Source organism: Elephantulus edwardii, unplaced genomic scaffold (assembly GCF_000299155.1).
Source record: "Elephantulus edwardii isolate Elephantulus edwardi_28Jun2011 unplaced genomic scaffold, EleEdw1.0 scaffold00190, whole genome shotgun sequence".
Lineage (NCBI taxonomy): Eukaryota > Metazoa > Chordata > Mammalia > Macroscelidea > Macroscelididae > Elephantulus > Elephantulus edwardii.
This window is the reverse complement of record NW_006399940.1, coordinates 5,265,533-5,285,950: the sequence shown is the minus strand read 5'-3', so window position 1 is coordinate 5,285,950 and position 20,418 is coordinate 5,265,533. Positions and strand designations below refer to the sequence as shown.

The 20,418-nt window shown below is 40.4% G+C and overlaps 1 protein-coding gene across 1 annotated transcript in view; it reads right to left on the bottom strand.

Moving 5' to 3' along the window:
* PTGER3 (prostaglandin E receptor 3 (subtype EP3)) overlaps positions 1 to 20,418 on the bottom strand; it is a 66,208-nt gene that overhangs the window by 45,380 nt on the left and 410 nt on the right. The window contains exon 2 of the mRNA XM_006896783.1: positions 18,533 to 19,606. Coding sequence (XP_006896845.1) covers positions 18,533 to 19,606 — 1,074 coding nt within the window. The remainder of the gene's footprint in view (positions 1 to 18,532; positions 19,607 to 20,418) is intronic.

Below are 20,418 nucleotides of genomic sequence, written 5' to 3'. Positions count from 1 at the left end.
AATCTTATTGCCAACAGATTGAGAGAATACATTAGAGAAACTGGTTGTTGTTATTGTTATGTTCCATTGAGTCGCTTGCAACTCATAGCGACCCTATGGACAACAGCCCTAAACCCTGCTGCATCCCTTGCCAATCTTACTGTCTCTGACACATCTACCCCCATCACCTCAGTGACTGAATCAATCGGTGTCAAAGAGAGTCTTTCTCTCCTCTGGTGCCCCTCCACTCTCCCAAGCATGAAATCCCTCTCCAAGGACTGGTCCTGCCTTGCAACATGTCCCAAGTATGTCAGATGTAGCTTCAAAATCCTTGCCTCCAAGGAGCAGCCTGGCTTCACCCTCTCCAGAAAGAACTTGTTTATTCTCCTAGCAGTCCATGGTATATTCAATACTCTTCTCCAGCATGACAGCTTAAAGGCATCAACTTTCCTTCTGTCATCCCTAGTCATTGTCCAGCTCTCTGATGCATAGCAAGTAATTGCAAAGAACATGACCTGTATCAGGCGCACCTTAGTATCCAGACTGACGTCATTGCTTTCCAGTACTCTGGAGAGGTCTCTGACAGCAGACTTTCCCAACGCAATTCATCTTTCAATTTCCTGGTTGCTGGTGCCAGAGTGTTGATTGTAGAGACAAGCAAACTGAAGCGGTCAACAATCTCAATCTCTTCACCATCTATCATGATGTTGCCAATCAGCCCAGTGGTGAGAATCTTTGTTTTCTTGATATTGCACTTCAATCCATATTGAAGGCTGCAGTCCTTGACCTTCTGCAGCAAATGCCTCAAGTCCCTCTTGTTTCAGCAAGCAGGGTTGTGTCATCTGCATATATTTTTTGATAAAGCGTTGTACAATTCATTATTATTTTCACATAAATTGATCACGTTGTTTTGGTTCTTTATCATGATCCCATTAAGTGGACTGAGTAATGTTATTTCTACCACAGCAAAAATAGTTTACAAAGAAAGTGAATTGTCTAAGGTCACACAACTTTTAGCTTATGTAATTGGAACTGTACCTTGTCCTGTCATTCTGGTACTTAGGTATTCAGTTAATATGAATATATTGAGTGTATAATGTATAGAAGGCAATTATGGTAGTATGTAGGGAAAGAATAATTTAAAAGACAGATACTTTACATACTTTCAGGAGGAGGAGGAGTAAGCTGTAGTAAGAGTAGATTGGAGTGTTTCAGGAAGTGTGAGGATGGCACAGGGTAGAAAAAGGTTCAGATTTATTGTTCATAGGTTTTCCGTGGGTCATACTTGACTCAATGGCACCTCATAACAACAACAATAATACCTACTCTCAGGAGTTCTAAGAGAAAATTAACCAACATGCCCAACAAGGTGTGATTTAAACTATGTATGGGAGGATGAATGGAATAGCTTGAGTCTACAAAGATGTGTTTTCTGTTTTGGTTGAAGTTTGGGTTGAAGTTTGATTGCTCACAATTGGGTGTGAGCTGATTGGATTTGGCCATGTATTTAAAAAGGCTTTTGGTCACCAGTTTGGTGGAGCTCTCAAATTAAAACAGGCTTGGAATCAGGAGTGGCATCCACTTCCAAAATAGCTTGCATCCAGACACCCTATGAACTTATAGAAACAATGAAAGTTATATGTGTTCGCGACTTTTGTTCATAGGGTCACTATGAGTCATCCACGACTTGACAGCACTTAACAACAACAACATAGAAGCAAAGAGCAGAGAAAATCAAACCTAGGGAGGATGAGAATGGACTCTGACCTGACAACTTATTCTATCCAAAGAGAGCAATGACTTTTAGATATTTTACTGACGAATAAATAGGCAAGTGGGAAAAAAATGAGAAAGAATTGCTTTGAACTTAAAGAATAATCTTGTATGAAGTCACAGAGAACTTTCATTCCATATTTCTTTCTCTCCCTCTTTTTTCCCTCTTTTTCTTTCTCTCTGTGTATGTGTGTGTCATCAAAGAAGTCACGAAAAGTAGAATAAGCAAGACACTGGTAAATATAACAAAGAAAAAGAAGATTCAAATGATACAATAAAAATGAAATGGGGGTGTAACAACACAACTAACTGAAACAAAAATAATAACAGAATACTATGAAGAACTATATTCTACCAAATATTAAAACCTAGAGGAAATGGAAGAAATTTGACACACACTGACTACCTAAATTAACACAGAGGTAGAAAATTTGAATAGACCTATCATAGAAAAAGAAACTGAACAGGTCTGAAAAATAAACTCCCAGCCAACAAATGTCTTGCCCAGATGGCTTCAGTGGTGAATTCTTCAAAGCATTCAGAGGACAGCTGACACTAAGTCTAATAACACTATTTCAGAACACGGGAAGAAAATGCAATATTCCTTAATTCTGTTTATGAAGCAAGCATAACTCTGAAACCAAAGCCAAGCAAATACATTCCAAAAAAAATATAGACTAATATCCCTTAGGGAAGGTGTGCATCAGTATTGTCCATACTTATTCAATCTGTATGGAAAAACTATTAATTCTAAAAGCTGGCCTATATAAAGCAGAATGTGGCATCAGAATTGAAGGACGATTCATCAACAATCTGCATTACACACATAATACAACCCTGCTTACTGAAAGAGAAGAGGACTTGAAACACTTGGTGCAAAGATAGCCTTCAACATGTGTTACAACTCAACATCAAGAAATCAAAAATTAAAAAGAAATCAAAAACCCTCACCACTGAACCACTAGGCAGCATAATGACAGATGGAGAAGAGATAGAAATTGTTAATAAATTTTATCTTGCTTGGACCCACAATCAACACCCTTGACACCAATAGACAATAAATCAAAAGATGCATTGCATTTAAAAAGTTCCCTGTCATAGACCTCTCCAAAGTGCTGAATAGCAATGATGTCAGTTTGAAGACTAAGGTGCACCTGATCCAAACTATGATCTTTTCAATTACTTGTTGTTGTTGTTTTGTTATGTGCCATTGAGTCATTTGTGACTCATAGCGACCCTATGTACAAGAGCCCTAAGCGCTGTTCTATCCTGTGCCAACCTCACTGTCTCAAACACATTCATTCCCACCACTCCACTCACAGAATCGATCCATCTCATCGAGGGTATTCCTCTTCTGCGCCGTTCCGCCACTCTCCCAAACATGATGTCCCTCTCCAAGGACCAGTCCCTCCTTACAACATGCCCAAAGTATGTCGGACGAAGCTTCAGAATCCTTGACTCCAGGGAACATTCTGGCTTCACCCTCTCCAGGACAAACCTGTTTGTTCTTCTAGCAGTCTATGGTATATTCAACACTCTTTTCCAGCACCACAACTCAAAGGCATCAATTCTCTTTCTATCATCCCTATTCATTGTCCAACTCTCCAATGCACAGCACGTAATTGCAAAGACTATAGCCTGGATCAGGCGCACCTTAGTCTCCAGCCTGATGTCGTTGCACTTCAGTACTCTTGAGAGGTCCCTCACAGCTGGCTTTCCCAATGCAATTCATCTCCTGATTTCCTGGCTGCTGTTACCAAGAGTGTTGACTGTGGAGCCAAGCAAACCAAAAATGTTAACTATCTCAATCTCTTCACCATCCATACTGATACTGCCAATTGGCCCAGTGGTGAGAATATTGTTTTCTTGATATTGAGCTTCAATGCATATTGAAGACTGCTGTCCTTGACCTTCTGCAGCAAGCACTTCAGGTCCTCCTCAGTCTCAGCGAGCAAGGCTGTGTCATCTGCATAACGCAGGTTGTTGATGATTCTTCCACCAATCCTGATGCCACATTCCTCCTCATACAGCCCAGCGTCTCAGATGATCTGTTCTGCATACAGATTGAAAAGGTATGGAGACAAAATACATCCCAGATGGACCCCTTTCTTGATTTTGAACCATCCAGTATCTCCCTGCTCTGTTCTGACAACTGCCTTTTGGTCCAAGTATAGGTTTCGCATTAGCACAATCAAATGTTCTGGGATTCCCATTCCTCTCAGAGTCAGCCACAGCTTGTTGTGATCCACACAGTCAAAAGCCTTTGCACAGTCAATGAAGCACAGATAGACACGCAGCTAAAAGTTTAACAATGAATAGGGATAATCAAAGAAAAGACACCTTTGAACAGTGATGTTGGAGAAGAGTGTTGAATATCATAAGGACGGTCAAAAGGACAAACAAATATGTCTTGGAAAATGTGCAGCCAGGACGCTCCTTGGAGGCAAAGATAATGAAACTTAGTCTCACATACTTTGGGCATGTTGTTAGAAGGGGCTGGTTTTTGGGAAAGGATATCATTCTTGGAAAGATCTGGCAGGTAGTGAGGGAGGGAAATACCCTCAATTAGTAAGACTGATTAGAATAGTAACTGTAATGAAAGACTCAAAGATGTCAGAGATGGTCAGGATGGCACAGGATATGGTAGAGTTCAGATCCATTGTTCATAGGATTCCTATGAGTGGTAATCGACTCAATGGCACTTAAACAGCAACAATATCCCCCACAAATATGAATGTAAAAATTCTAAACAAAACTCTAGCCAATAGAATCCAACATTATATAAAAAAATCATTCATCATGATTGAGTGGTATTCTCACTAGGTTTGCAAAGCTCGTTCAGAATTGGAAAAAAACAATCAGCATAATCCAACATGTAAATAAGTAGAAAGAACAACATGATCATATCAAAAGATGCAGAAAAAGCATTTGACAAAGTTCAACATCCTTTCCTGATACAAACTCTCAACAAAATAGGAATAGAAGGGAAAATCTCCAGCACTGTTAAGAACATATATACATAACCAATGGCCAACATTATTCTCAATAATAAGAGATTAAAAGCCTTTTTCTCTGACTAGAAACTGGACAAGGATACTCATTATCACCCCTCTTACTCTGTATTGTATTCGAAGTGTTAGTCAGAACAACAAGGCAAATAAAGGAAATAAAGGCATTCAAATTGACAAAAAAGAAGTAAAATAACCTCAATTTTCATTGTATGATCCCATACATTTTAAAAAAAACCCAAACAAACCACAATACAACACAATGACTCAGCAAGAAAATGTCTGGAACTAATTTAAAAATTTAGCAAAGTGACAAGGTACAAAATCAACACACAAAAATCATCCTAATTCCTCTATAACAATAAAGAACACTCTGAAAAGGAGATAAGGAAAACAATTTCCTTTACAAGAGCCAACCAAAAGAGGAAATCTTTAGGAACAAATCTAGCCAGATACACAAAAGACCTACAAAAAGAAAACTACAACTTACATAAATGGAAGAGTATACCATGCTCATGGAGTGGATGTATTAGTTTTGTGAACATGTCAATACAATCAGAATAGACAACACAATCTCAATTCAGATATAATCATCAGTCTTCAAAGAGATGGAAAAAAGTAATCATCCAAATTTACATGGAAAGGAAAGAGACCTCAGATAAGCAAAGTATTACTGAGGAAGGAAAACACTTTGTCTTATATTTTCTGATTTCAAGTCCTACCATGCAGTTATGGTCGTCAGAACAGTCTGGTACTGGTAAAATGACAATACAGATCAAAGGAAGAGAATTAAGAATCCCTGATGTAAATCCATCTACCTATGGATGGATCCCACTAATATTTCACAAACAGATGAGATCCTTAGTGAAGAAAATGTAACAAGTGTTGCTGGAAAAACTAGATTTCTAATTGTAGAAAATGGAAACAAATTACATACCTCAAACCGGAAGCAAAAACTAACTGAAGATGAATCAAGGGCCTAGGTACAAACCCTAAAACTATAGAAGTCATCAAAGAAAAACAAGGACAAACTTAAGAAGGGCCCTAATCTTTGCCTAAGTAGGCTGGAAACTATAATAAAAAATGCAAGAACAGCAGAGAATAAAGTAGGCAGTCAGTACCTTCTATTAAATAAAATAGCCATATCAAAAGGCTTTTGCAAAAGAGTGAAAAGTGAACCTACAAATAGGGAAAATATTTGGCAATGACACACATGAAAGAATACCTCTCAAATCTATAGAAAATTCCAACACTTCAACAAGAAAAAAAGCAAATAACTTAATTACAAAATGGGCAGAGAATGTGCAAAGACACTTTATTAAAAGAAGACATTCATCAGTCAACAAATACATGAAAAAATTATCAAGAACATTAGCGATTAGAGACTGAATATCAAAATAGCAATGAGATGTCATCTCACACCAGCAGCAACAGCAAAGTTCAGTAGAACAGAAACCAACAAATGTTAGAGAGTTTGAAACTCTCATACATTGCTGATGGGACTGAAAAATGTCACAACTACTGTGAAAAGCTGCTTTCTTTTTTTTCAGAAATATTTTTGTATTATGATTTTAATGAAGGTAATAGAAAACTTGGATTTCCATCCATTCAGTGTTGCACAATTATCTCCTACCTCCCACCCAGTTTGCTTTTCTCTTTAAAAAATTCATTCTTTGTTGCTCAATTTCCTCCCCCACCCCATCCCCATCCATTTTGCTATGCACCTCTTATTTTGAACTACTGTCATACAAATAATGCCTAATCATATATTCCTTTTAAACAGTTTTTCCCTCATCTGTTTCAATGTAGTGTTCTTTATTTATCCCCTTTTTTTTTCCGTTTCTCCCCAATCTGCATGTCAGTTCCTCTCCATAATGGCATTATGCAGTACTTGTCTTTCTGTGACTGAGATACTTCACTTAGCTTTCTTTGAAAGTTGCAAATATCATTTGATCCAGCAACTTTACTACCAGGCATATATCCTAAAGAAATAAGAGCTGCAACAAACACAGATATCTTCGTATCCATGTTCACTGCAGCATTATTTACAAAAGTAAACAATGAATGAATGAAAATCCAAAATCTCTGTAAATTTTCATTAAAATTAATAATTTTTTTTAAAATTAAAGAGATGAAAACAACTGAAAAATCCATTAACAGATCAAACAATGGTACACAATGGAATACTATTAAATAATAATTATATATAATAATTCATTAAACATGGCATAATATAGATGACTCTTGTTGTTGCTGATTGTCATTGAGTCAAGCATGATTCATAGTAACCCTATGAACAAAAGGCCTGAAGCCCTTCTATAACTATCGTCATTTAACAAGGTTAATAGAATTTCCAGAGGCATGTCTAAGCGAAAGAAGTTAACTACAAAAAAAAATTTCATAAACCCACTATTATAAAATGCTAAAAAGATATTTTATTACTCTTTAAAAAGGGTTATACACATAAAATAAAATATTCTTAGATGGCTACCATTCTAGATAGGAAGGAAAAGGAAGTAAATGTCAGTAAAGATATAATAGACACACATTATGATGGCTGGAAAGAATGACAATGTATAAAAAGGAATGATCAGCACCATCTCACTGAAGAAAAGGGAATCACAATACAATTATTCACTCATTTAGCTATCTAGACTGATGAGCCCACAAAAGGAAATACTATAGAAATATCTTAAGAAAAAAATAATGAAGTCATAGTGGTCCAATTAACATTTCTGTATAGTAATGAATTACTATTTACTGGGGGGGGGGGGGAACCCTGGCATACACTTCAAGGACAAGATATGGAGGGCATTACTACAGTTACTCTTTGAAAGTTGGAATTTTCAAAGAAAAAGATCATTGGAAGGTGTTCTATAAACTCACGTTATGTGACAGAAGTTGAAATATAAATGTCCTCCTTACTTGTAAGATAAGAAATAAAGGGAAATGAGGGAGTCTGAACCTGATATTTTATAGTTTTAGATTGTCATCAGAGTTGTGAGGCATAAATGAGATAAATATGGAACATTGTAGATTGTAAAAATTCTACACCAACACAGAGTTGAGAGAAGACTTCCCGCTACTATTTCCCTGCAGTACTTGTATAGAGCTAAAAACTAAAATATAGTACCCTCAGCTACCACAGCACCCCCAGATGAATAAGAGGCTTACAAATGACTCTGAACACATATCTGAGTTTCATTCATTTCTATAAAACTTGGCCTATGGGAATTTTTATAAATGAGTTATGGACATGAATTACAATTACACTATAACTCTAGGCCATTTGAAGAAGTGTTTAATTCTTGACTTTTTCTGGTAAACAAACAGACAAAAAATCCTAAATTTCATTTTTTAACTCCTAATGCAGCTGATTCATCTTCAAGTTACCTATGTTTCGACATGTCATTTCATTAATCCATCATTAAGGCATCCTTAAGGTTCTTGTAGCACAATGGTTCATGCTCAGTTCACTAAAAGATCAATGGTTCAAAGTCATATGCAACTCCTTTGCAACAAAAGACCTGGTGATGTGCTCCTATTTGGATTACATCCTAGGGGGAACATTCCTACTCTGTATACAGCATCACTGTTGTTAGAATAGATTCACTGGCACATAGCAGCAAAAATCCAACATCATCCCAAATGGACTGTGTCTAATAGTCACTCAGGCAGTCTCCCTTTCAGAGTATATATTTTAGTTATTTGAGTCCTGATTTACACAAGTAAGAGAATCTAATAATAAATGAGACAGCCCCTTAGATTTTACTAGTACTACTTCTGTGTTTTGGAGGAGCTCTCTCTCTGGTGGCTTAGTGGTAAGAAGTTGTACTGCAAGCAGGTAGTTAAAATCCACCACTGCTCTGTGAAAAAAATGATGGGCAATTTCCTCCAAGTGATTTTTACCACCTCTGAAAGCTTGCTGGCGGGTCAGCAAGGGGGCAATATTGACTCAATGTTACATAACAACTTCTGTGCTTTGCATTAAAATGCTATATAAGCCCCTACCCCATGTAAAACTAGGGCAGAAGATTGTCAATTGTCTCACATGCATGTGATAATTGAACAATGAATAAAGAAGACTAAAGAGAAATTATGTCTTTGAATTACAGGGTTAGCAAAGAATACTGAAAAATATCACATATCAGCAAAAGAACAAACAAATCTATCTTAGAAAAGGTGCAGTCAGAGTACTCCTTAAAAGTGAGAGGATGGAGAGGCTTTGTGCCACATACCAGAGAGAGCAGTCCTTGGAGAAAGACATCTTATCATGGTGGGCAAAGTAGAGAATCAGTGGAAATGATAAAGGCCCACCAATGAGATGGGTTGACATACTGGCTGTAAAAGGTTTGAACACAGCAAAGACTCAGGTTGGCACAGGATTGAGCAGAATTTTCTCCTGTTTTACATAGGGTACTATGAGTCAGAGTCAATTCAATGGCCCTAAAAACAAGTTAAACAAGAAAACTTCAAGCTCAGATATTTTATACTAAGGTTCTTCATCTGAATGATGTAGATGATAGCAGCATTCTTAGGGGATGTAGTTAAATGAAGTGATATGTCTGAAAACATTTTCCTATTTCTAATGAATGCCATTGACATGATACATCATGATAGACGGAGAAAAGATTTAAACTGATGACTTCATCTTACTTGGATCCACAATTAATACATTTGAAGCCAGCAGTCAGGAGATCAGGAGACAAAATGCACTGGGAAGGTCTGCAGTCAAAGACCTCTCCAAATTCCTGGGGAACAATGATGTCAGTTTAAAGACTAAGGTGCAATTGATTCAGTCCATGTCTTTACAAGCACTTGCTATGCATGTGACAGTTGGACAATGAATAAGAATGACAGAAGAAGAATTGATGCTATCAATGAAGAGTACTGAAGATCTCATGGACTGCCAAACGAACAAACAAATATGTGTTGGCGAAAGTGAAGCCAGTGTCTCTTGGAGGAACTGATGATAAAGATCCCTCTCACATACTTTGAGCATACTGCTAGGAGAGGCCATTCTTTGAAGAGGCATCATGCTTGGAAAGGTGGAGGGATGGTGAAAATAGAGAAAGATCTTCAACCAGTTGGACTGATACAGTGACTGCAGCAAGGAGCTTAAGTATGTCAGAGTTTATAAGGATGGCACAAGATGGGACAGGGTTCAGATCTGTTGTTCATAGGGTTGCTACAAGTAGGACTCCACTAGATGGCACCCAACAACAACAATACCTTTAGTTAATTCTTGCTTTCCCTCTCTGGTTCACCTCTTTCTATTATCTCTTCCCTGAGGCCCTAAACAACATGCAACAGCAAGTCAAAACTAAGTTTGTTTTCTCATTCTCCAGCTCAAATCTGTCCACACACTACAGTGATGCAATCTTTTGAAAAATCTTTCTTCTATTTACAAATTTCAACACAAGAGTCTTGCTGCTTATTTTCAAAAGTGCACAACCCTCAGACAGCCATTCATGGACTAAACACCTCAAATTAGCCTCACTAATATGTTCAAAGCTTTCTCCCCATCATTCTAGTGTGCACACTCTGCTCTCATCAGCCTGGGCTCTTGGATTGGGCACATGCGGCTGGTCATCTATGAGCGAGATCTGGTTCTGCCATCATCTCTCTCATTACTCCTTGGAAGCTTTTTTTAAAAAAAAAAAAATGCCACTCTGACTCACAGTGACTATGCATGTGTCAGAATAGTCAGAATAGAACTATGCACTGTGCTCCATCACAGGGTTTTCAAGAGCTCATTTTTCAGATGATTATCTCCAGAGGTATCTCTGGGTGGACTTGAGCCTCCAACCTTTTGCTTAGCAGCCAAGGGTGTGAATTATTCCAATCATCCAGGGCTTGCTTCTAGAAGCCTACTCAGACAACTTCTGTTTTTCCGAGTCAAAAGCACTATTATACTATCTTGTGTTTTTCTCCAGTTCTGTCCAGTATTTCCCTGTTCTTTCTTTTTAAATCTAAAAAATTATGATTTTCTCCTTCTCTCAATAAATTATAAAACTTCAAGGAGTTTTTAACAAGCTTATTGAAATTTTTTAAAATGTAAAGAATTCTGAATAATCCCAACCTTACAAAATACCAAATGATATGTAATTATGAAGTACATGTTTAAGTATTTTTACAGAAGTCACATTCTGACAAGGCAAGTATGTATTAGCAGAGAAGACTCACTCACTCACTCACTCCTTGCCCTTAAATTGGAAGTGATTCATAACTAACCTTCCAGTGGGTTTTCAGAGACTGTAAATCACATGAGAGGAGATCGTTCATCCCTCTCCCACAGTAGAGAAGATAAGCAATTGAACAATACATATTGTTAAACTATATAACCTTACTTCTATACAATTATGACATTTCTAATTTCTAATTATGACATTTCTAATTGTTTGTCAAAATATATGAAATACTTAAAAATATATAAATTACAACTATTGTGTAACATCTTCTTGAATTGAAGTATCTCTGATTTCATGGGTAGATACTGAGCCAGGAATTTTCTGACTCAAGATCACAGGCAAAAATTTCTAAGGCTGCTTTCATCTTGTTTCAGAGTTGCAGATGAGAAACGGTTGTTTGCTCCACACTGGCAGTCCTCTGGGTAGGAACGTCCAACTTGGGGACAAGTCACACTTGCCTTTTAATGCTATGAAAATTTGCTCTGTTTTTAAAACACTGAACCAATCCCTACACAAAACAAATTCTTCATCACGGCTACCTTCATTTACTGTCCATGCAACTTTTAAATCACAATTAAGATATCTAGCTTTATCTTACTGAATAAGAACCACATGCAACTTCACTGACTTAAAAAAAAACCCAGGGTCTGCCAGTTTTCTCACTACTCGTAATGTTATTTATTTACATAATGTAGCTATTTCAAAATACCTACAGAACAAACCACATTCTACCTATCCCTGGAAATACCACTTCCTGCTCATGGCTTCTTCAAATAACAGTGTTAATCCTGTATCTAGAAATATACACAGCATGCCAAAATGACGAGAATATTTGGTGACTGTGTTCACTAAAGTAATTATATTTTAAACAGATTGTATTGCCATGTCTGTTAGCAGATTCCACCAGAATGGCTATTTGTTGCCTTATAGAAATGTTGTATTCAAATAGCGCTATATGATGGGGTATCAACATTATGACAAGAGTCAAGAATGAAGGTTGCATAGTGGAGAGTATTTGGGGGGCAGGTGGTGGGGGTAGAAAGACACTGTATACCAATGAAGGAACTTTTCCTTTTCAAAGAGAAGAGGGAAGTGGAGGGGAGGGGTGCGGCAGGGAGAAAAATGCAACAAATGAGTGAAAAAATGCAACAATGAATGAGTGGAAATCCAAAATCTCTGTAAATGTTCATTAAACTTAATTTAAAAAATATAAAAAAAACACTTCCTATATAAATAAAGACAGCATGGTTCCAGTATGGGTGGTTGTTGTTGTTATGTGACGTCCACTCATTTGTGACTCATAGTGACCCTATGTACAAGAGCCCTAAACCCTACTCTATCCTGTGCCAATCGCATTGCCTCTGACACACCCATCCTGATTACCCCAGTCACTGAATCAATCCACCTCATAGAGGGTCTTCCCCTCCTGTGCTGTCCCTCCACCCTACCAAGCATGATGTCCCTCTCCAAGGACCTGTCTGTCCCTCCTTACAACACAGCCAATGTCAGACGAAGCCCCAGAATCCTTGCCTCCAAGGAGTAGCCTGGTTTAACCCTCTCCAGGATGCATCTGTTTTTCTTGGCAGTCCAGGGTACATTCAATACTCTTCTCCAGCACCACACCTCAAAGGCATCAAGTCTCCTTCTATACTCCTTGGTCATTGTCCAACTCTGATGCATAACAAGTGATTGCACACCTTAGTCTCCAGAGAGACACCGTTGCTCTTGAGTACTTTAGAGAGGTTCCTAACAGCAGACTTTCCCATCGCATTTTTTTTATTTCCTGGCTGCTGGTGTCAAGAGTGTTGACTGTGGAGCCAAGCAAACTGAAGCTGTGAACAATCTAAATCTCTTCACCATCCATCCTGATGCTGCCAATTGGTCCAGTGGTGAGAATTCTTTGTCTTCTTGACATTGAGCCTCAGTCCATACTGAAGGCTGTAGTCCTTGACCCTTTGCAGCAAGTGCATGAGGTCCTTCTCAGTTTCAGCAAACAGGGTTGCGTCATCTGCATAGCGCAGATTGTTAAATAGATTTTCCACCAATCCTGACGCCACACTTCTCCCCATAGAGCCCGGCCTCTCGGATAATCTGCTCTGAATACAGGTTGAAAAGGTATGGAGGTAGGACACATCTCTGGTGTACACCCTTCCCAATTTTGAACCATTCAGTGTTACCCTGTTCTGTTCTGACGACTGCCTCTTGGTCCAAGTATAGGTTTCGCATCAGCCCTATTAAATGTTCTGAGATTCCCATTTTTCTCAATGTCAGCCACAGTTTGTTATGATCCACACAGTCAAACGCTTTTGCATAATCAATGAAACACAGATAGACATTCTTCTGGTATTCTCTGCTTTCAGCTAAGATCCATCTAACATCAGTTACAATATCCCTAGTACCACGACCCCTTCTCAACCCAGCCTGGACTTCTGGCAGTTCTCTGCTGGCAGTTCCAGTCGTTTTTGGATAATCTTCAGTAGAATCTCGCCTGCATGTGAAATCAATGATATTGTTCTATAGTTTCCACACTCGGTTGGGTCACCTTTTTTTGGGATGGGAACAAATATAGATCTCTTCCAGTCAGTTGGCCAAGTGTTTGTTCTCCAGATTTCTTGGCACAACTTGGTGAGCACGTCCAGGTCAGCATCTGGTAGCTGAAATATGTCAATTGGTATACCATCTATTCCTGGGGCCTTATTTTTTGCTATTTCCTTCAAAGCAGCTTGATCTTCTTCCTTCATCACCATAGGCTCTTGCTCAAATGTTATTTCACTAAATTCTTCTGTATCTGCCAATTCCTTTTGATACAGTGACTCAGTATATTCCTTCCATCTTCTTTTAACACCTCCTGGATCTTTTAATATTCTGCCTAAAGCATCCTTGATTATAGCAACTCGAGGTTTAAATTTTTTCTTCAGTTCCTTGAGCTTAAGAAATGCTGAACAAGTTTGGCCCTTTTGATTTTCCAACTCTAGCTCCTCGCACATTTCATTGTAATATTTTGTTTTGTCATTCCATGCTGCCTTTTGGAACCTTCTGTTCAGCTCTTTAGTATCGTGAATTCTTCCTTGTGATGTGGCTTCTCTACGCTCCAGTGCAATCTTCAGAGTTTCTTCTGACATCCATTTTGGTCTTTTCTTCCTCTTCTGTCTTTGTAATACCCAGTATGGGTACTGATACAAAAATCAACAACAGAATTAATAAGCCAGCAGTAAATTCATTCACCTATAAACAGGTGATCTTTGACAAAGCGGTGAATTTCATGAATGGGTGAAAAGACACTCTCTTTAACAAAATCACAAAGCAAAATAGAATATTTATTTTAAGAAAACTGAAAAATATCCATACCTTACATTATACAAAATAACTAATGTTAGATGAAGAAAGGACCTATGCCCTGAATGTATAAAGCTATAAAGATCATCAAAGAAAAGACTTAAAACTATAAAGATCATGTTCAGAGCAGCATTATTAACCATCGCAAGAACATGGAAACAGCTCAGATGTCCATCCACAAATGAATCGATTGAGAAATTATGGTACATTCACACAATGGAATACTACGCAGCACGCAGGAGCAATGATTTTGTAAAGTATTACCTAATGACTAAGGAGCACAGAAGGAGAATCAATGCCTTTGAGCTGTGGTGCTGGAGAAGAGTATTGAATGTACCATGGACTGCTAGGAAAACCAACAGATTCATCCTGGAGAGAGTTAAACCGGGAAGCTCCTTGGAGGCAAGGATTCTGAGGTTCCATCTAACATACTTTGGACATGTTGTTAGGAGGGACAGGTCCTTGGAAAGGGACATCATGCTTGGGAGGGTGGAGGCACAGCGCAGGAGGGGAAGACCCTCTATGAGGTGGATTGATTCAGTGACTGGGTTAATCAGGATGGGAGTGTCAACGACAGTGCGATTGGCACAGGACAGAGCAGAGTTTAGGGCTGTTGTACATAGGGTCGCTATGAGTCGCAAGCAACTCGACTGCACATAACAACAACATTACCTAACTTAGGAGGGACTGGAGAGCATCATGCTGAGTGACCTAACTCAGTCCCACAAGTACAAATATTGTATAAAACCATTACTGTAGAATAAGTATAAGGATCCAACTGGTGGGGGCAAGAAGGTGGAAGCAGAGGGATGAGGATGTGCAGTGGGATGGGGGGATCAATCATGGGGTTGTACAACTTGATGGGTGGCGGGGTGAGGGAAATTGGAAGAACCTGTTCTGGAAAACAATGTATTTAAATGTTGTAAATAAACTAGTAATAAAAATTTTTTAAAAAAATAAAGAAATGGTGTGTTCCGTCAAGTCAGAACTGACTCATGGTTGACCCTCCAGCAGATTTTCAGAAGCTGTACATCGCATGTGAGAAGATGTCCACCCTTTTCCCTTGAAGTAGCTGGTGGATTAGAACCATGGGTCTGTGGGATTGCAGCACAGCCTCTTAACACTAGGACACCAGAGCTTTTAGAATAGTGACTGACAAGTGTAGATCATCTAACATGATGGCATAGCATCCCCTTATATTCTTCTTTAATTTTATATTTCATATTTTCCAAGATTCTGAGAGGGAAAAAAGAGTTCTGTGTACCATAAATCATTTTTCTAAGTATTTATGTGCTAGCAAGTTGCAACATTTGGGATATTATTATAGCATTTCTCCTCTACCAGGTTTTATAGCCGTAATAATTAAAAGTTGTTATAATAATTATTGTCTTCAATGATAAAATACACAAAAGGAAACTGGACAATTAGTTTGGTATCCAGGACCCAACTCAACCAAAACTAATAGAAAAGATTTATTTACACATATTTTTTTTAAAAAGTTTAAAAATCATCTTTCATTTTTAACATTAATCTATTTAAAATTCAATTCACCAGGTTCACTAAGTTTGAGTCACTAAATTCTGATTCTTACAACTCTATACCATCAAGAAAGTAGTTTTGTCAGTTTCATTCCTTTAAAATAATTTCAATATTTAGCTGCAGATCCTTCTGAAGATACTTGGAGACTTAACTTAGGTGGTACACAAAACAAAGCAAACAAACAAAATAAAAGCAAAATTAAAGTTTTGAAAGTGCCTAGTTTGGAAGTCACAAATTTCTTTAACATTATCATATGTCGAATGCATTTAAATTCTGATGTTTTTATGAGATCTGAATTTAGAGCAGCTGGAAAAGTGTTGCAAGCCAATAAATATTATGAGTGCAGATATTCATTGAAATGAAATAAGATTAGTTCCAAATATAGCATTTCTTACCACAGTAAAGATTTTTGGTCACTCTAACTTAAAATTCTCAGGATCTAAATTTTTCCTAGAAAAATATAGAGCTCTCATGCTCATGATATTAGGACCCACATTGCTAAACAAAATACAAATTCGTTTCTTCTCTAGTGTGTTGGGTTTTTCTAAAATGCAAGCTTGAATGGCTGTACAGATACATTTTATTCCTAATTGTATTTTCCCCCCAAGGCATAAACTCTGTGGTAGAGGAACTCCAGGGTGTGGGACTCAAATGACAGTTGTGAAAAATCCAGTCTGTCTTTAAAAGTTCTATGTTGGCTGGCATCCAGTCACCCCTTTTCATGGGACACTGTGCACAATGAAAGGAAACCTGCCTGGTGCTGTGCCATCTCGTGACTGGTTGCAGACCTGACATAAGGTTTTCACTGGGTGAATTTGGAAGTAGCTCTTCTTTCTGCTCTGTCGGGAAGTTCTGCAGAAACCTGTTCAGCATCCTCATGAGAAGAAAGCTTCTGACAACTAGTGATGCCAGTGCAAGAAGTGCAGCAGTAAGGGAAGGACATTCGGGAGACCCCTGAATAGAAGCAAGAAGTCTACCACCGAACGAACAATGCAACTACCCTTTAGTAAAATGTTTATTACTTATCGAAGTTCCTTTCCCCCCCTCTACTTCATGTCCACTTACATACCCCTCATTGCTCAATCATGGAAGTAAACATGTCTAAACTTGGTGCTGGTTTTTTTGATAACCCATGTGATGACATCAGCCTGAGTCCAAGGCCCTGGAACACAAGATTGCCGTCATATAGTCAATCACCTTGTTGGGCTGTTAGGTCCTAACATAACCCTCCCTGTTAACACACTGCACTGATTCTGAGCCAAAGCTGGGGCTCTGGATGTGCCACATCATTTCCATGCAGGTCTTCGGGATTTTTGTCATCTATTTTGTCAAACAGAGGAGGAAAGAGAAGATACAATTCTATTTTTAAACACAAGGGGTTTAAAACTATATGTGTATTGGTTCTGAGAACTGTGTCATGTATTTCAAAGGTTTCTTATGCGTGTGAAATACATTGTCAGGTCTAATTTTACTGACTCATAACTGTGAGAGAGACTGGTCACTTTCCACAACCTCCTATTAAGGTTTGCTGCTTGGACCTAAATCAGCATCCTTTCACTAAGAATTAGTAAACTGCACTTATTCAAAGAAATCTCTAGCTAAAAGCACCACTGAGTAAAACTTTTAAAAGTACATAAGAGCAGGAGTTTGGGTAAGAAAACAAAACAAAACAAGACAAGCAACAAGCTTGGAAACACCATTTGCTCCCCAGAGGTGAGTTGATGCGGAGAGCTAAGAAACAAGATAAATACCCCCCTCCTATCCCAGGATTAGGGATTTCTGGTGATTTAGTCCACTAGGAATTATGCTGAGAACCAAAGGCCACGCCCCTGAAGTAGTTCAAATCTATCAGGTCTTCTGATGAGGAAAGATGGTCAATCTCTGTCCATACAATTTATGACCTCAGAAACCCAATGGTCTGTGTTTCCACAATGTGTATGAGCTGTATCCCAGGATTAATTGTGGAGCCAGCTAATGTGACTCTGATTGCGAAAGGGGAATGCAACCCTGATCACAGGAAGTTGCCAACAACAGCATCCCCCTGACTATCAGCTTTTAGCATGTCAAAGAAATTAGAGGAGGCAGGGAAGAGGAGGGGAGGGGTGTAGATGGGCGGTGGGGATGATCGCCTCCTGGGCGGGAGACTTCCTTACTCCGGCTTCAAGTAAAAAATGTGTGCATAGGAAAAAATGCTGCCGGAGCGCAATATCTCTGAAGCTGTGTGAGGACTGTGCGGGTCTGGGGTCGCAGGTAGGATAGTTTAGCTTATATAGATGGAAATCACTCCAACGTGTGATGTGGGTTCTGAATAAGGAGAAAACTCATTGCATCGGCCATGGCTGTCATCGCCATTCTGTAATCAGAGCACTCAGGACAAATCTCCTTCTCTGCACTTGCCCTCAAAGAACTGCCGGTTCTCCTCTTCCCCAACCCCCACCCCGGCCCTAAAACACGAGCGCCGGGGCCAGCAGCCTTGTAATTTCCATGTTTGCATAACCAGCTCCTAATGGGATGCCTAGCACCCAGAAAGTGCTCAGAAAAGAAATCATTTGATGAACTTTAAAGCTCCTGGACTGTTTCGGTGCCAACATAAGTTACAGCGCTCCACGCTTGCTAATACCCCGGCAAGAGCTGCAACTTCCCATCAATTTCTGATCCCTGTCTGTTCCGACGCCTACCCCAACCTCCTCGTTCCCTGGAACCTACCAGCAGGGGTGACCAGCAGACCGACAGCACACACATGATGCCCATGAGCTGGATGGCCGTCTCGGTGGTGATGCGGCCCCACTGGGTGCTGGACTGCGACGCCGTGGCTTTGGCCCGGCAGCGAGACACCAGGGCCTTGATGGTGGCCAGGTTGCAGGCGAAGGTGATGGCCAGCGCCAAGAGCCCCAGGAAGGCGAAGGTGGAGGTGAAGAAACAGCTGCCCCAGTTGTCCCGGGAGCTAGTCCCGTTGGCCGCCCCCCCAGTGCTGATGAAGCACCAGGTGCCCGGCCACTGCACGGTGTAGCGGCCCACGCCCAGCACGGGCAGCAGGGCGAAGGTGAGCCCCGCCAGCCACACGCCCAGCAGCACCGCGCGGGTGGCGCGCGTCTTCATGTGGCTGGCGTACCAGTGCGGCGCCCGGATGGCCAGCGCCCGCTCGACGGCCATGGCGCTGGCGATGAAGAGCGAGGACAGCCCGAAGACGGTCATGGTTAGGCCGAAGAAGGTGCAGAGGCGGCCCGACGGGTCGAGCTGCTCCCAGGGCTGCTTGGACAGGTACACGACGATCACCACCGGGGCGGTGAGCAGCTGCCCCACCAGGTCGGTGAGCGCCAGCCAGCCGATGCACAGCAGGAACGACTTCTTGCGCTTGCTCTCCCGGCGCCGATAGCTCCGCGACACCAGCAGCATGGCCAGCGCGTTGCCCACGAAGCCGGTGATGAGCATGGTGATCGGAAAGACCACCGACACCGAGCCGCACTCCTCGCGGGCCCCCGCGGAAGCCGTGAGGTTGCCCGTCGCCAGCATGCCGGCGTGGGAAGGGTGGAGGCCAACGCAGCCCCGGGTGTCCTTCATGTGGGCTTCGAGGTGGGGAGGGGGCCCCTCCCGGAGAGCAGCAGCGGGAGTTGGCACGCGCGGCGCGGGTGGTGGAGGACGGCTCGGGCTGGGGCTGGCCTGCCCTCCATGGTGCGGGGTGTAGCTGCTGCTGCGCTCCGCTCCTTCGCCGCCAGCGTGGTGGTCAGGTGGCGAGGACAGCCCCCGTCCGCCCCTGAGAGCCCAGCGCTCCTGGAACTGCTATTTCAAATACCAGCAGGGTCATCCAAACTTGACAAGTTTCAGTGGAACTTCCAGACTAAAACTAGGAAGAAAGACCTGACCATCTATCTCCAAATATTAGTCAATGAAACCCTGTAAATCATAACAGACTATTGTCTACTATTTTTTTTCTGGAAGATCTACCTTCAACAGCATTATACAATAGTAGCAAGAATAGACGGAAACATAACAGTGTTCATTAAGAAGACACAGAGCTGAGCAACCTTTTATTATATTCTACACAAAATATGAATTGGATATAATTTAATAGCAAATAACACCAAGAGAACCAACAAGTGGTGGGACAGAGGCAGGAAGACATAACAGTATGTGTAAGAGATGATGATGGCATAGACAAGGATAGTAATTTTAGAGGTTTTGAGCAGTTGTTGAATTTTGAAAATATTAGGAAGACTGGGACAGCTGGATATTTTCACCACGTAGATGTGGGATGTGTGAGAAAAATTGGAGTAAAATTGATGACTCTGAAGTTTTGACCGGAGTAATTGGAAGGGAGTTGCCCATAACTGAGATGAGAGAGTTGGTAGGAGCACCAAATGAGAGGATGCATTAGAATTCAATTCTAAGTATATAAGGTTTTAGAGATCTATCAGACTACCACAGCTTCAGTTTGCTCAGCTCCACAGCCAACACTCTTGGCACCAGCAGTCAGGAAATAAAAAAGCTTATCGCAATGGGAAAGTCTGCTGTTAGGGACCTCTCTAAGGTACTCAGGAGCAACAGTGTCTCTCTGGAGACTAAGGTGCGCCTGATACAGGCCATGGTATTTG